Raw genomic sequence first — 18,013 nt, forward strand, 5'->3', positions numbered from 1 at the left:
TACTCTTTCGTATCCATGCCAGCTATACCTTTCCTGTACTACAGAGAAACCAAAGAAACACATACATACAATACCAAAATATTTGTTTACAACATGGGGTAAAGGGAGTTAATAGCCAGAGTCTATGTTAACCTTGTTTGAACAGGCACTTTTCTGTGTAAACAACGACTTAAACCTTCCTCTATTTTACCAAATTGTAAAATCTAAACTGCTGAATCTATTCTTTCATTGGAATGTCTGTGTTCCCTTGTGACCAGTCCCCAAACAAGGTCCCCTATTGTTTCAATAATCCAATAGTGTCTCACACAAGACTCCCTCCTCCTGCCAGTTAGTGTTGGATATGAGATAATGGTCTGTGAAATTCACATTGAGACAATGAACAAAACCCAAAGCCATCTGAGAACAGCAAAAGAGATTCATTTGACATTTAGATCATTGGAATGTTTTGTTTTGCAAGCCCTGCTGAACGAATCTGTTAACAAAGGCTGTGTTTTATCCAAGGTCCATATATCCAGTCATCCAAGGTTGCAAGTCTCAGCTTTGATTTGATCGTTTCGCATTGAGAATAATGAAGAGATTGCGATGTTTGCACCTGTTTTTCTTTTGAAAACATAAAGTATGATTTTTAATTTTCAGAATGATCTCAATAAAAATTTGCCCACATGGAACTTTTGGCCGAGTTATTCAGCGGCCAAAAGTTTCATAGGATTTGGCTGAAAGCAGTGGGCGGGACTGTCTCCCCTCAGACTAACCAATGAAATAAGAACTAGATCTACCAACCCCGCTGTTGCACTGCCTTTACATACAAAGTACCCCTGTGAATATCTATACACACTGTAGCCCGGTTTGTAACAGTGTGCCGTTTTTGTCAGTCGGCAAGGGTCTTTTCAATGGCAACTCCCAAAAAAGTCTGCATTATTGGCTCTGGCAATTGGTAAGAAAACGTATTTGTATCGAATACTTTGTGTTTGTGTGTGGGTGTACAGGGTGCTGTTGCTAGAGAGACGCAGCATAGCCTATAGTCAATCATAGCAGAAAGCGTAGTAGCCCATGTGATTTTGCTTGAGACTACAGACTGGAGACCATACTGTATTTATGACAATGTTATGAGACAAAACCTTTGTTATAGGCCTACATCATGCACGTAATGTATTTTTAGACATTGAAATCGGGTTAATTTTCGGTTCTGAATGATAGTTGAAAATACGTTTTATTCCGGGATATTGAAAATATGTATTTTTCGCACGTTGAAAATACGTATTTTAATGACGTTGATTTCAGGTTCATTTTCGGTTCTGAATGAAAGTTGAAAGACGTTATTTACAGACATTGAAAATACAATGTTTTGGGTGATTGATTCTATGGCCACATTTCAACCGCACATACATTCTCAATTAAGTAAGCATTAAGATATATCAAAATAATTATTTTATATTTATAATGATTTAGTATTTATTATAGGAAAGAGGAGCCAACTGATGATTGCAACATAGAATACTTATTATTGCTCCCAAAAAGCTTTAAAAATTGTAGTAATAATGTTCAAAGTGTCCAATCTACAGAATAATCCAATAGACCACTTCAACTACAAAAATATTAGGTTAAATAAATATTGTTTTCTTGCTATGACTGTGGTATGTTGTTGCTTATCTACCTTATAAGATAAGAGTGTCTTCTGAATGACCAAAATGTACATGTAAAAACAAACTTGCAAAGCATGCTGGGTATTATTCTAATGAGCTCCACCGCCAAACAAGTACACATTTCAAATCAAATTGTATTTGTCACATACACATGGTTAGCAGATGTTAATGCGAGTGTAGCGAAATGCTTGTGCTTCTAGTTCCAATAATGCAGTAATAACCAACAAGTAATCTAACCTAACAATTCCACAACTACTACCTTATACACACAAGTGTAAAGGGATAAAGAATATGTACATAAAGATATATGAATGAGTGATGGTACAGAACGGCATAGGCAAGATGCAGTAGATGGTATAGAGTACAGTCTATACATATGAGATGAGTAATGTAGGGTATGTAAACATAAAGTGGCATAGTTTAAAGTGGCTAGTGATACATGTATTACATAAAGATGGCAAGATGCAGTAGATGATATAGAGTACAGTATATACATATGTAACAGTATAACTTTAAACCGTCCCCTCGCCCCGACACGGGCGCGAACCAGGGACCCTCTGCACACATCAACAACAGTCAACCACGAAGCGTCGTTACCCATCGCTCCACAAAAGCCGCGGCCCTTGCAAAGCAAGGGGCAACACTACTTAAGTCTCAGAGCAAGTGACGTAACTGATTGAAATGCTACTAGCGCGTACCCGCTAACTAGCTAGCCATTTCACATCCGTTACACATATACATATACATATGAGATGAGTAATGTAGGGTATGTAAACATTATACACTGCTCAAAAAAATAAAGGGAACACTAAAATAACACATCCTAGATATGAATGAATGAAATATTCTTATTAAATACTTTTTTCTTTACATAGTTGAATGTGCTGACAACAAAATCACACAGAAATGATCAATGAAAATCAAATTTATCAATCCATGGAGGTCTGGATTTGGAGTCACACTCAAAATTAAAGTGGAAAACCACACTACAGACTGATCCAACTTTGATGTAATGTCCTTAAAACAAGTCAAAATCAGGCTCAGTAGTGTGTGTGGCCTCCACGTGCCTGTATGACCTCCCTACAACGCCTGGGCATGCTCCTGATGAGGTGGCGGATGGTCTCCTGAGGGATCTCCTCCCAGACCTGGCTCTGGCAGTGCTCCTCCTGATCCTCCTTGCACAAAGGCGGAGGTAGCGGTCCTGCTGCTGGGTTGTTGCCCTCCTACGACCTCCTCCACGTCTCCTGATGTACTGGCCTGTCTCCTGGTAGCGCCTCCATGCTCTGGACACTACGCTGACAGACACAGCAAACCTTCTTGTCACGGTGAAAGCACCGCCAGCATTCAAAAGTGACCAAAACATCAGCCAGGAAGCATAGGAACTGAGAAGTGGTCTGTGGTCACCACCTGCAGAACCACTCCTTTATTGGGGGTGTCTTGCTAATTGCCTATAATTTCCACCTGTTGTCTATTCCATTTACACAACAGCATGTGAAATTTATTGTCAATCAGTGTTGCTTCCTAAGTGGACAGTTTGATTTCACAGAAGTGTGATTGACTTGGAGTTACATTGTGTTGTTTGTGTTCCCTTTATTTTTTTGATGTGCCATCCTGGATGAGCTGCACTACCTGAGCCACTTGTGTGGGTTGTAGACGTCTCATGCTACCACTAGAGTGAAAGCACCACCAGCATTCAAAAGTGACCAAAACATCAGCCAGGAAGCATAGGAACTGAGAAGTGGTCTGTGGTCACCACCTGCAGAACCACTCCTTTATTGGGGGTGTCTTGCTAATTGCCTATAATTTCCACCTGTTGTCTATTCCATTTACACAACAGCATGTGAAATGTATTGTCAATCAGTGTTGCTTCCTAAGTGGACAGTTTGATTTCACAAAGTGTGATTGACTTGGAGTTACATTGTGTTGTTTAAGTGTTCCCTTTATTTTTTTGAGCAGTGTATTAAGTGGCATTGTTTAAAGTGGCTAGTGATACATTTTTACATAATTTCCATCAATTCCCATTATTAAAGTGGCTGGAGTTGAGTCAGTATGTTGGCAGCGGCCACTAAATGTTATTGGTGGCTGTTTAACAGTCTGATGGCCTTGAGATAGAAGCTGTTTTTCAGTCTCTCAGTCCCTGCTTTGATGCACCTGTACTGACCTCGCCTTCTGGATGATAGCGGGGTGAACAGGCAGTGGCTCGGGTGGTTGTTGTCCTTGATGATCTTTATGGCCTTCCTGTGACATCGGGTGGTGTAGATGTCCTGGAGGGCAGGTAGTTTGCCCCCAGTGATGCGTTGTGCAGACCTCACTACCCTCTGGAGAGCCTTACGGCTGTGGGCGGAGCAGTTGCCGTACCAGGCGGTGATACAGCCCGACAGGATGCTCTCGATTGTGCATCTGTAGAAGTTTGTGAGTGCTTTTGGTGACAAGCCGAATTTCTTCAGCCTCCTGAGGTTGAAGAGGCGCTGCTGCGCCTTCTTCACAACGCTGTCTGTGTGGGTGGACCAATTCAGTTTGTCCGTGATCTGTACACCGAGGAACTTAAAACTTTCCACCTTCTCCACTACTATCCCGTCGATGTGGATAGGGGGGTGCTCCCTCTGCTGTTTCCTGAAGTCCACAATCATCTCCTTTGTTTTGTTGACGTTGAGTGTGAGGTTATTTTCCTGACACCACACTCCGAGGGCCCTCACCTCCTCCCTGTAGGCCGTCTCGTCGTTGTTGGTAATCAAGCCTACCACTGTAGTGTCGTCCGCAAACTTGATGATTGAGTTGAAGGCGTGCATGGCCACGCAGTCGTGGGTGAACAGGGAGTACAGGAGAAGGCTCAGAACGCACCCTTGTGGGGCCCCAGTGTTGAGGATCAGCGGGGTGGAGATGTTGTTACCTACCCTCACCACCTGGGGGCAACCCGTCAGGAAGTCCAGGACCCAGTTGCACAGGGCGGGGTCGAGACCCAGGGTCTCAAGCTTGATGACGAGTTTGGAGGGTACTATGGTGTTAAATGCTGAGCTGTAGTCGATGAACAGCATTCTCACATAGGTATTCCTCTTGTCCAGATGGGTTAGGGCAGTGTGCAGTGTGGTTGCGATTGCGTCGTCTGTGGACCTATTGGGTCGGTAAGCAAATTGGAGTGGGTCTAGGGTGTCAGGTAGGGTGGAGGTGATATGGTCCTTGACTAGTCTCTCAAAGCACTTCATGATGCTACGGGGAGGTAGTCATTTAGCTCAGTTAACTTAGCTTTCTTGGGAACAGGAACAATGGTGGCCCTCTTGAAGCATGTGGGAACAGCAGACTGGGATAAGGATTGATTGAATATGTCCTTAAACACACCAGCCAGCTGGTCTGCGCATGCTCTGAGGATGCGGCTGGGAATGCTGTCTGGGCCTGCAGCCTTGCGAGGGTTAACACGTTTAAATGTTTTACTCACCTCGGCTGCAGTGAAGGAGAGCCCGCAGGTTTTGGTAGCGGGCCGTGTCAGTGGCACTGTATTGTCCTCAAAGCGAGCAAAAAAGTTATTTAGTCTGTCTGGGAGCAAGACATCCTGGTCCGCGACGGGGCTGGTTTTCTTTTTGTAATCCGTGATTGACTGTAGACCCTGCCACATACCTCTTGTGTCTGAGCTGTTGAATTGCGACTCTACTTTGTCTCTATACTGGCACTTAGCTTGTTTGATTGCCTTGCGGAGGGAATAGCTACACTGTTTGTATTCGGTCATGTTTCCGGTCACCTTGCCCTGGTTAAAAGCAGTGGTTCGCGCTTTCAGTTTCACGCGATTTGGGCATAGAAGTGTAGAAGCATAGAAGTATAGAAGTCTATGTTTGGGCAAAATCAGGGCCGGTCCAGACCGGACCAAATCTGAACCAAACATAGACGTCTATGATCTGGACCAAAAATCTACGTCCTTGGATGTTAAAATCAAGGCCGGTCTGGAGAGGACCAAAAAAAGACCTCCAAAAGATGTCGGTGTCTGCCGTGCTTGCACCTGGATTAGACTGACAGCATCATTGCATCAATGCTTTGTCATAAATCTACAGTCAAACTTTTTCCATTATATAACTCAACACTTTTACTGGATATGTGTGCAACCAAAGTTCAACATTCACCTTATGCTACTGTTTCTGCCAAGTCTATACATACAGTTTGATGCATATGTTTGATATATCCAACGTATGCACCACACAGACCACAGTTATGCACGGCAACTGCCTATACAACGCAATGCTGCAAGGCAAACACAGCGTTCTATTAGAAATGTATGTGCTTCCAGTGTACCATGATGCTGTCGGTCTGATCGAGGCACTATGCCTTGTTTACAGTACATCGTGGCATATATTTTATTACACCGTACGTCATCTTCATCTAATCTCGTTCCGATACTGGACAGAGAGCATAGGGCAGCCATACTCAACTGGCAGACTGCGATCCAGATCCGGACCCAGAACAGGGTCAATACGGACCGCTTTCAACTTCTGTTGAGAGTTGTAATGGTAGAATGGCTGCACAAGGTTCAATTAATTTGGTAGTGCATGGGCATTTTTCCTCTTGTTATGTCATACACTGACAGACCTTCATAGGGTTTCACAACGCAAGACAAGATGGAGGAGAGTCACAGTCTTTTGTCAGATATCGTATTTATTTTGGGAGATTGCAAAATATGACCTTTTTATTTGCAATATTGTTTCAGGTGAAAATAAAACTTGTTTCGTTTAGTTGCTTTTTTCTCAACTTGTTTCTCTAACTTTCTAGCAAGTCAAGCTAGCTTACAGAGCAGCTAGCTAGTTAGCAAGCTAAAACCTAGTCTAGGTTGAAGATACTGTAGCTACTGACCACCTAATACTTATCCTCAAAAACAAACATAATTATCATCACAATAAACAAAAACGGAAGGCGACAGTCATATAATATAATATAATTGGCATAACAGCCAATGTGTATTATTTAATATTACGATTAAAATAGTACTCACTTTTAGGAATGGGTAATTGTTTACAACTTACTAGCTGTACCATCACCGAAAACCACATATTTTCATCTTGTTCTGTGGTTTGGTCACTTCCTGTTCTATTAACGGAATCTGGCTGCACTAAAGACGACTCAAAGTTTGGAAAAAAATTATCCCGCAGGGAGCAACTGTGATACAACATTGTTGTCGACAATCCCCATGCATGGAAATGAATGACATCCGGTGGAGCGCAAAAGACTGCTCAGTTGTAATATGAATGGGGCATTAGTTGGTAAGCTACTCATGACTGCTGTCCGGAGGTTTCACTCCATATGTTAAATTGTCCTCAGTGATTTCAATTGTAGGCCTATATGTCCATTTTTAAAGAGCTGATCATAGCGAAGAATAAAATACTTCTGCATTTCCCACTGTGTAAACACATTGATTGTCATTGCAAATAGGTTCCAACTAACTCCTGATGGGTAGCTGATATGCAGATCTTAAATAGCCAAAATTATGTTTTTTATTTATTTATTTCACCTTTATTTAACCAGGTAGGCTAGTTGAGAACAAGTTCTCATTTACAACTGCAATCTGGCCAAGATAAAACAAAGCAGTTCGACATATACAACAACACAGAGTTACACATGGAATAAACAAACATACAGTCAATAATACAGTAGGGGAAAAAGTATATATACACTTTGTGCAAATGAGGTAAGATAAGGGAGGTAAGGCAATAAAATAGGCCATAGTGGCGAGGTAATTAGCAATTAAACACTGGAGTGATAGATGTGCAGAAGATAAATGTGCAAGTAGAGATACTGGGGTTCAAAGGAGCAAAATAAATAAATACAGTATGGGGATGAGGTAGTTGGATGGGCTATTTACAGATGGGCTATGTACAGGTGTAATGATCTGTGAGCTGCTCTGACAGCTGGTGCTTAAAGTTAGTGAGCGAAATATGAGTCTCCAGCTTCAGGGATTTTTGCAGTTCGTTTCAGTCATTGGCAGCAGAGAACTGGAAGGAAAGGCGGTCAAAGGAGAAATTGGCTTTGGGGGTGACCAGTGAAATATACCAGCTGGAGCGCGTGCTATAGGTGGGTGCTGCTATGGTGACGGGTGAGCTAAGATAAGGAGGGGCTTTACCAAGCAAAGACTTATAGATGACCTGGAGCAAGTGAGTTTGGCGACGAATATGAAGCGAGGGCCAGCCAATGAGATCATACAGATCGCAGTGATGGGTAGTATATGGGGCTTTGGTGACAAAATGGATGGCACTACCTAGCAGAGACTTGTAGATAACCTGTAGCCAGTCGGTTTGGCGACAAGTATGAAGCGAGGGCCAGCCAATGAGAGCGTATAGGTCGCAATGGTGGGTAGTATATGGGGCTTTGGTGACAAAACGGATGGCACTGTGATAGACTGCATCCAATTTGCTGAGTAAAGTGTTGGAGGCTATTTTGTAAATGACATCGCCGATGTCAAGGATTGGCAGGATAGTCAGTTTTATGAGAGTATGTTTGGCAGCATGAGTGAAGGATGATTTGTTGCGAAATAGGAAGCCGATTCTAGATTTAATTTTGGATTGAAGGCGTTTAATGTGGGTCTGGAGGGAGAGTTTACAGTCTAACCAGACACCTAGTTATTTGTAGTTGTCCACATATTCTAAGTCAGAACCGGCCAGAGTAGTGATGCTGGACGGGCGGGCAGGTGCGGGCAGCGATCGGTTGAAGAGCATGCATTTAGTTTTACTTGCATTTAAGAGCAGTTGGAGGCCACGGAAGGAGAGTTGTATGGCATTGAAGCTTGTCTGAAGGTTAGTTAACACAGTGTCCGAAGAAGGGCCAGAAGTATACAGAATGTTGTCGTCTGCGTCGATGTGGATATGAGAATCACCAGCAGCAAGAGCGACATCATTGATGTATACAGAGAAAAGAGTCGGCCCAAGAATTGTGGCACCCCCCATAGAGACTGCCAGAGGTCCGGACAACAGGCCCTCCGATTTGACACACTGAACTCTGTCTGAGAAGTAGTTGGTGAACCAGGCGAGGCAGTTATTTGAGAAACCAAGGCTGTTGAGTCTGCCGATAAGAATGTGGTGATTGGCAGAGTCGAAGCCTTGGCCAGGTCGATGAATACAGCTGCACAGTATTGTCTCTTATCGATGGCGGTTATGATATCGTTTAGGACCTTGAGCGTGGCTGAGGTGCACCCATGACCAGCTCGGAAACCAGATTGCATTGCGGAGAAGGTACGGTGGGATTCGAAATGGTCGGGTGATCAGTTTGTTAACTTGGCTTTCGAAGACCATAGAAAGGCAGGGTAGGATAGATATAGGTCTGTAGCAGTTTGGGTCTAGAGTGTCTCCCCTTTGAAGAGGGGGATGATCGCAGCAGCTTTCCAATCTTTGGGAATCTCAGACGATACGAAAGAGAGGTTGAACAGGCTAATAATAGGGGCTGCAACAATTTCGGGCAGATCATTTTAGAAAGAGAGGGTCCAGATTGTCTAGCCCGGCTGATTTGTAGGGGTCCATATTTTGCAACTCTTTCAGAACATCAGCTATCTGGATTTGGGTGAAGGAGAAATGGGGGAGGCTTGGGCAAGTTGCTGTGGGGGGTGCAGGGCTGTTGACCAGGGTAGGGGTGGCCAAGTGGAAAGCATGGCCAGCCGTAGAAAAATGCTTATTGAAATTCTCAATTATTGTGGATTTATCGGTGGTGACAGTGTTTCCTAGCCTCAGTGCAGTGGGCAGCTGGGAGGAGGTGATCTTATTCTCCATGGACTTTACAGTGGCCCAGAACTTTTTGGTGTTTGTGCTGGAGGATGCAAATTTCTGTTTGAAAAAGCTAGCCTTAGCTTTCCTGACTCCCTATTGATTCCTAACTTCCCTGAAAAGTTGCATATTGCGGGGGCTGTTCGATGCTAATGCCGTACGCCACAGGATGTTTTTTGCGCTGGTCAAGGGCAGTCAGGTCTGGAGTGAACCACAGGCTATATCTTTTCCTGGTTCAACATTTTTTGAATGGGGCATGCTTATTTAAGATTGTGAGGAAAGCATTTCCAAAGAATAACCAGGCATCTTCTACTGACGGGATGAGGTCAATATCCTTCCAGGATACCCGGGCCAGGTCGATTAGAAAGGCCTGTTTGCTGAAGTGTTATAGTGAGCATTTGACAGTGATGAGGGGTGATCGTTTGACCACAGACCCATTACAGACGCAAGCAATGAGGCAGTGATCGCTGAGATCCTGGTTGAAAACAGCAGAGGTGTATTTGGAGGGCAGGTTGGTTAGGATGATATCTATGAGGGTGCCTGTGTTTACGGATTTGGGGTTGTACCTGGTAGGTCCATTGATAATTTGTGTGAGATTGAAGGCATCAAGCTTAGATTGTAGGTTGGCCAGGGTGTTAAGCATGTCCCAGTTTAGGTCACCTAACAGTACGAGCTCTGAAAATAGATGGGTGGCAATCAATTCACATATGGTGTCCAGGGCACAGCTGGCGGCAGAAGGTGGTCTATAGCAAGCGGCAACGGTGAGAGACTTGTTTCTGGAAAGGTGGATTTTTAAAAGTAGAAGCTCAAGTTGTTTGGGCACAGACCTGGATAGTAAGGCAGAACTCTGCAGGCTATCTCTGCAGTAGATTGCAACTCTGCTCCCTTTGGCAGTTCTACCTTGTCGGAAAATATTATAGTTAGGGATGGAAATTTCAAGGTATTTGGTGGCCTTCCTAAGCCAGCATTCAGACACGGCTAGGACACCCGGGTTGGAAGAGTGTGCTAAAGCAGTGAATTAAACAAACATAGGGAGGCTTCTAATGTTAACATGCATGAAACCAAGGCCTTTAAGGTTACAGAAGTCAACAAATGAGAGCGCCTGGGGAATGGGCGTGTAGCTAGGCACTGCAGGGCCTGGATTAACCTCTACATCACCAGAGGAGGAGTAGGATAAGGGTACGGCTAAGGGCTATAAGAACAAGTCATCTAGTACGTACGGAACAAAGAGTAAAAGGAGCAGGTTTCTGAGCGCAGTAGAATAGATTCAATGCATAATGTACAGACAAAGGTATGGTAGGATGTGAATACAGTGGAGGTAAACCTAGGCATTGAGTGACGATGAGAGAGGTATTGTCTCTAGAGACATCAATTAAACCAGGAGAGGTCACTGCGTGTGTGGGAGGTGGGACAAGAGGGTTAGCTGAGGCATATTGAGGAGGGCTGGAGGCTCTACAGTGAAATAAGACAATAATCACTAACCAAAACAGCAATGGGCAAGGCATATTGACATTAGGGAGAGGCATGCGTAGCCGAGTGATCATAGGGTCCAATGAGTAGCTGGATGGGCTGGAGACACGGCGATTCATACAGCTAGCGGGCCGGGGATAGCAGGCTAGCAGAAGGGCCTTAGAGGGACTTTGCGACGGAAGAAGTCTATTGTAGCCCCCTCGTGCGGTTACGTCGGCAGACCAGTCGTGATGGATCAGCAGGGGTCCGTGTAGTAAAAGTAAAAACATTAGTTGTTAACTCATCCAAATGGAAATCAAAACTAGACGTTGAACTGACGTCTGTACCCAGTGGGTTACTAGGCCCTATTCTAGTTTTGCAGGGATAGGGGGAGGGCGGACATTTTTTTGTCAAGCCTAGAGGACAGAACGGCCAGGACCAGGCCTGGGAGTGCTACAGCTAGCTAGCGTGCCTAGTTAACTAATTCTAGCAGCATTTTCCATAGAAACAGGTCGCTTGAGCGGTAGCTACATGATGCTGGCCACCTGCCTTGCAGTAAAGCTGCTATTGGATTGTAATGATGCGTACAGCATGCAACATTTGTAATCTTTCATGTAGCACCACAGGTATTTCTTTGAGTTATGAGATAAATAGCGTTCTTACATTGTTGCATTATGTAATGTTTAACCAGATCTGGCCACTGAATGCAAGGCCATCAAACAAACTGACTTTAGATGGTCAACAATCCAAGTGATCATCAAATCAAATGATCAAGCCTTCAACCATAAAATAGACAGGGAGGGTGCAGCAACTACCATTTGTCTATTTAATAGGATAATTGATGGTCAATCTTGCAAGTTGCAAATTTGCAATAAGATTAAGTTGTTTGTGCTCTGGGCTCCTTTCCAAAAAGTATTTCAGGCATTTGCATTGTTCAATCTAGGGTGCATGTGCACAGTTCAGTTGTTCTTTCTGAAAATCGCAGACAAAATAGAATAATGAGATGACCCTTTTCTAGGTATAGAATTAAATCATGGACGACAAACTTAAAGGCATTATTATATTGCTATTTCTCTACTATACAGGGGCTCTGCTATTGCTAAAATAGTGGGTTCCAATGCTGCGCAGAACTCCAAGTTTGACAACACCGTGACCATGTGGGTGTTTGAAGAGATGGTGGATGGTCGCAAGCTGACAGACATCATTAACACCGACCATGAGAATGTCAAGTACCTCCCTGGACACAAGCTACCCCCCAATGTGGTGAGAAACACATTAAACGCCACCACTATGTGTTGTAATCCTACTTTTTCTTTTACCAGGAATTCCTGTTTTTCTATAATCCTTTATTCACACAATTGAAATTAACCTACCCCTAAACCAATACCCCTTTACCTTGTTTCAATGTTACTCTGATCACATCTTGCCAAATGCTCTGTGCCTGTTTGTTCTGTCACAACTAGGAGGTCCTAATGTGATGAGTAATAAACTGCTGTGGGGAATAGGGCCAGAGGTCTGCTGCTGGTCCATGTGTGTAAAGGGTCAGCCCTGGCTCATTATTATGTGTTGCAACTGCAGCTGTCCTTGCAGCTCTCAGTACCTCTCACTTCAACCCCCACCATGATGTGCTTTGCTGCACGCTCTTTAGAAGTGAGAACGGATTAAGTTTACAATGTGCAAGGACTACATGGGACACACAGGCTAAGGCCAGTGCCCTGACTGTCCCCTCTCCTGTCTCTCTCCCAGTTGGCTGTTGCTGAGTTGGTGGACGCTGCCAAGGAAGCAGATATCTTAGTGTTTGTGATCCCCCACCAGTTCATCGGCAGAGTGTGTGACACCATGAAGGGGAAGATAAAGAGCGATGCACTAGGAATGTCACTCATCAAGGTTTGGCTAAGGGCCTCTTTACACTACACTAGTAAACTTTGACAACACAAACTAGGTCCAGAAGAGATGCTTGTGTAGTCTAAAGAGACAGATCTAGACTCAAATCTCTCTTTACACTGTACCACATACCACCCTCTGAGCGGTACAGTGTAAAGACATAGGCTCTCCCACACCACATGTTCCTGCAAGAATGACCTTAAAACCAGTAGACAGCATTTTTACAGCTCTTTTAGGCAAATAGAAAATGAAAGGTTTCAGCTGAAATGTGTCTTCCGCATTTAACTCAACCTCTCTGAAAATATCTGCACATTTGTGAATCATTGCATTAATCAATTGTGCAATACTATGTGCAATATGGTTTAGATGAGAAGCTCCTGTAGAATTTTACTTGCTATCCTTATTTTGTTTGTCTATATACTATATTTGTCTATATACTATATATATATACTATATATAGAGCGCACTACATATACTTTACTAATGTAAATCTATCCTAATACCCATGCTCTCCTCACTGTGAATGGGCTGTGTGTATTTCACAACCTTTTTTACATAAGGGACCAGATTGGCTGGGTTTGGTGCTCCTTTGGGGACCATTGTAATTTAAACTAGCACTTGAGAACTTATGAAATCGGGGCTTGTTAATTTTCTCAATCCTTGAGAAACCTTGTCCTACTCTGTCCTCAGCTTGATCCTTGAGAAACCTTGTCCTACTCTGTCCTTAGCTGGATCCTTGAGAAACCTTGTCCTACTCTGTCCTTAGCTTGATCCTTGAGAAACCTTGTCCTACTCTGTCCTTAGCTTGATCCTTGGAAGAAACTATCTGACCCCCATTATCATGCTCTGTCAATCATTGACTCCTTAAGCCTCTTGCATTACAAATTAAGGGGTGATTTACGGTACACAGATTACAGTAAAACTAATCCTGGACTAAAAAGCAACCTAAATGGAGAATCTCCATTGAAAACACTTTTTAGTCCAGGGTTAGGCTTTATGCTGCATTCATAACCAAGTGGGAAGGTAGAAATGACCCGTTGTGAAGTCGTAAATACCATTTAGATGCCTTCACGTGCTTTGAACTCGTTTAGAAACGCCCATTGGCTAATGGCCAACAAGCTGCGTCAACCATAAACAAGAAGTACAGCCATCATGCTTGTAAATAAATTATAGTGTTAAAAAAATATTAATATATTGCTTTGTATAAATCATGTTTTGTTGCTGGATTTAATTGACAAAAATGCTGTTATGGAGAGAATTCCAATAGTAGGTTACGTCAGAAGTTAGCATGTAGAAGAAGTCGGAGTACAGAGATGATAGACAAGTTTCCCACTTGTAATTACCAGTTGAAGGGGTGTTCATGTGGATTTTTCCCAGTCGTATATGGTAAATACCACCTTCCCACTTGGTTATGAATGCAGGGTTAATCTGTGTCCGAGAAACCCCCCCTAAAAATGTTAAAGCAGTAGTTAAGTTTTATTAGTCATATGTACAGTATACACATGGTATGCACTGTCCAACGAAATGCTTACTTGAAGGATTCTTCTCGACAATGCAACAACAATAACAAAAAATGTAATGTAAGAATATGAGTAAATGGCTCAGTAGAATAGAATAGACATAAGTATAATAGCTTAAGTATATACAGAAAGGCACAATTTATAGCATAATGTATTAGGGAAGGGGCGGATTGGGGGGCAAGTGTTTAAATTGTGCAGTATTAGCGATAGTAAATAAGTCATGTTGACAGATTCTGATTGTGTTAATGTGAAGTTATGTAGTTAACTGCTCCACTGTAGTAATATACAGTACCTCTCTTGAATTGCTTTATTGTGCGTTCAGTGTACTGAGTACTCATGTGCTGTGTGTTCTAATCCAGGGTGTGGATGAAGGTCCTGATGGGCTGAAGCTCATCTCTGATGTGATCCAGGAGAAGCTGGGCATCACCATGAGTGTGCTGATGGGGGCCAACATTGCCAACGAGGTCGCCGATGAGAAGTTCTGTGAGACCACTATCGGTTAGACTCATGGGTTGAAGGGGAACATTTACTTTGGAGAGAAAATTAACATTGTGAAAATGAACTTTGTGAAAATGAATTTTGTGGGCTGGGTTATCATTGCATCTTACATACTTTTGAATGGCGTGCTGTCCCTTGTCTTTTTCCCTTTCTGAAAACGTTTGGGTAGATTGTACAGCACAGTGCAAACTGAAAAGTAAGGCATTAATATAAACAGTTTTGAGAGTTGGTCCATTTTGTCAGTGTGTGTGTAGACATTTGTAAAGGTATTCAACATAGATGTTAGAAGTTTAATTGTTAGAAACTGAACTGGAGTAGTAAAAGTAAATAGGTTAAACTTGTTTTTGTAAGGACAACCTGTGCCAGATTTAATCAACCTGCAATAAAACAATGTCTCTGCTCAAGACTGCCACGTCAGCATGGAGGTAAAAGTCTGGCTGTTTACATTACAGAGAGTGAGCTGGCTTGTTTTACAGTAGTTCTGTACATATGTTATTGTATGCAGCACTAGTGAACTCTGGCATGTCATTTCTGTACAGTGTATTTCAAACATGACAATGAGCATGTCTCAGGCTAAGTTGTTCCTTACCGTGTGACCTGCCCATGAAAACATTGTGCCCTAGCCTATATGTCTGGGCCCTGGTATGGACCTTGAGTTTTTCTGATTAAAGCCACGAGGTCTTAAACCAGCACTAAGCATGACAATACAAGAGTGGTGAAGTATTTGAACGGGCTGGTTGTGAAAGATACAGATGTTAGGATTGAAAAGGTTCTTTTGTCTTTCTCATTCTCCCTCTCTCCCCAGGATGTAAGAATACAGAACATGGGGCTTTGCTGAAGGAACTCATGCAGACCAGTAACTTCCGGGTCACGGTAGTGGAGGAGTCCGATGTGGTTGAAATCTGTGGAGCACTGAAGGTACCCACTCAACCATTAAGAGATTCTGCTTGGCCTCGTCTTTCTTAATGTCTCATCATGTTGTCTCGATGTCTGAATCTCAATTCATAATTTCCATGTATACTCTCTCCTTGCCCTTCACCTACTTCTTACTGAAAACATAAAAGGGTAGTGAGAAGAGGGCTAGATGAGAGAAAGTGTGCTGGTAAGAAATGACTGTCCTAATGTGTTGAAGCCATTAACCACAGCCCTCCTCTCTGTGGCTTTAAGAACATTGTGGCGGTGGGGGCGGGCTTCTGTGACGGCCTGGGCTTCGGTGACAACACCAAGGCGGCGGTGATCCGGCTGGGCCTGATGGAGATGATTGCCTTCGCACGAATCTTCTGCACTGCTGGGCCCGTCTCCTCTGCCACCTTCCTGGAGAGCTGTGGCGTTGCTGACCTCATCACGACCTGCTACGGAGGCCGCAACCGCAAAGTGGCCGAAGCCTTCGCTAAAGGGGGGAAAGTGAGAGAGGGGACTTGACTAATTGGCTTTTAGGGGCGACGTAAAAATTAAAAGGTTTGAATTATAGCATTTAGGATTGGAAGGCAGGAAAATACTGCAGATGAACGCTGTCATTTTTTGGTTTGAAAATAAAGGAGGCCAGAGATAAAGTTAGTAAAGAGTAAGTTTCAGTTCAAAATTGTTGTTTTGGAGAGTGGTATAATACCACAATAGTAGTCTTGACTTAACTATGTCTGTATTCTGCTCAGTCAATTGAAGAGCTGGAGAAAGAGATGCTGAATGGACAGAAGCTCCAGGGACCAGCAACAGCATCTGAAGTCCATGTCATCCTAAAGAACAAAAATCTGCTTGACAAGTAGGCACAGAAATCAAACCACTCTTTCACCCATTGAAGAAACTGATGATACATTTCATGTTCATGTTTCACTTAAGCAATAAGGACCAAGAAGTTGTGGTATATGGCCAATATACCACGACTAAGGGCTGTTCTTATGCGATGCAACGCGGAGTGCCTGGATACAGACCTTAACCGTGGTATATTGGCCATATACCACAAACCCAAGGTGCCTTATTGCTATTATAAACTGGTTACCAATGTAATTAGAGCAGTAAAAATAAATGTTCTGTCATACCCGTGGTATACGGTCTGAGATACCACGGCTGTCAGCCAATCAGCATTCAGGGCTTGAACCACAGTTTTTAATTACCAATAACCTCTAGCTCTGTCACCTCAGTTAAAACACAAATATGAAGAAATAGTACAAACAATGCAGTTATTCTCAAAAGGGCAAAGACTGACAACTCAACAATCCCTCTCTCTCTCCCATCCCAGGTTCCCACTATTCAACGCTGTGTACCAGATCTGCTACCAGGGCCATCCAATCACAGAGTTCATCAAGTGTTTGCAGAACCACCCGGAGCACATGTAGGCTAACAGACTGACCAAGTGCCAGGAGAAGGATCAACACCACTTCCACTTTGTACCGGTTAGGAGAATATGTACACTCCACAGCTCTGATGCAGCAAGCAGACTCCATCAGACGACGTGAAGTAAAGTCTACTCTGTACTGCCTAAGGGGTGTTTGTATGTACCTCTATAGTAAAAGTGCTTTCCTCTTCCTGGTTTTCTACAAGTGTGACCCAGCCTGTTTTTGTTGTCACCCAATCAGACGCCACTGTCCATCCTCAGATGTTATCTTGGTCCGTCCATTGTGACCTCACTTTGTTATTGTTTTGCTTATTCATGTTAATTGTGGTAGGGCGTTGTAGCAGATGTTAGGCTATTTTGTCCTTCTCGCTTTTTTAATTCTGAATCTCTGCATTCTTTGAGATTACTTATACTTTATGGATCATTAGGCTAGATTTGCTTAGCACCTGTTAAAAACAAATGAAAGTGCCTTTCAATGCCACATTGCAAAAAAATATTGTCTGTTTATGTGCTTTGTGAAACCAAATTGTTTTTCCCTTATGGTCCGTCCATGAGGCCATTAGTCACCATGACACTGCCGTTGAATTTCACTGACATGGCTTACAGTAGTGGCTTACAGTATGTTTGAAAAGAGTGTAGGTCACAACAAAAAAGATTTTCCTTTGAAATAAATCATAGATTTTTAATCGTGGCTACCCATTTCATTTGGCTTCTTGTTCACATGAGCTTCATGAGGAGTTTTATTCTGGTCATGGCAAGTTATCAACTGGAATCTCAGCGCTGTAGCTCACGTGGTCAAAATCAATTGTTGCGATTTGTATGGACAAGCACATGTCAGAGCCAGGAAAGAGAGAATAGAAGTAACATGAAACCTAGAAAGAGAGTTTGACAGTAAAGGGAGAAGCACTGTGAATAAAACAGCTTCAGTCCTGAAGAGCTACTGGCTGTGCAGGCTTTTTG

At 43.2% G+C, this 18,013-nt stretch overlaps 1 protein-coding gene across 2 annotated transcripts; it reads left to right on the forward strand.

The window, feature by feature from the left end:
* Positions 1-773: 773 nt before the first annotated feature.
* LOC129861165 (glycerol-3-phosphate dehydrogenase [NAD(+)], cytoplasmic-like) lies at positions 774-17,739 on the forward strand. Of its 2 annotated transcripts, XM_055932340.1 has the most exons (8): positions 776-934; positions 11,905-12,082; positions 12,566-12,706; positions 14,583-14,721; positions 15,527-15,639; positions 15,889-16,125; positions 16,374-16,480; positions 16,958-17,739. In XM_055932340.1, the coding sequence occupies exons 1-8, from the start codon at positions 891-893 to the stop codon at positions 17,052-17,054; spliced, it is 1,056 nt and encodes a 351-aa protein (XP_055788315.1). In that variant the 5' UTR covers positions 776-890; the 3' UTR covers positions 17,055-17,739. The 2 variants fall into 2 exon arrangements, with proteins under 2 accessions (XP_055788316.1, XP_055788315.1); XM_055932341.1 differs by lacking the exon at positions 12,566-12,706 and having other exon boundaries at positions 774-934.
* The last annotated feature ends 274 nt before the right edge of the window (positions 17,740-18,013 follow it).

The sequence above is a fragment of the Salvelinus fontinalis genome, chromosome 8, assembly GCF_029448725.1.
Source record: "Salvelinus fontinalis isolate EN_2023a chromosome 8, ASM2944872v1, whole genome shotgun sequence".
NCBI lineage: Eukaryota > Metazoa > Chordata > Actinopteri > Salmoniformes > Salmonidae > Salvelinus > Salvelinus fontinalis.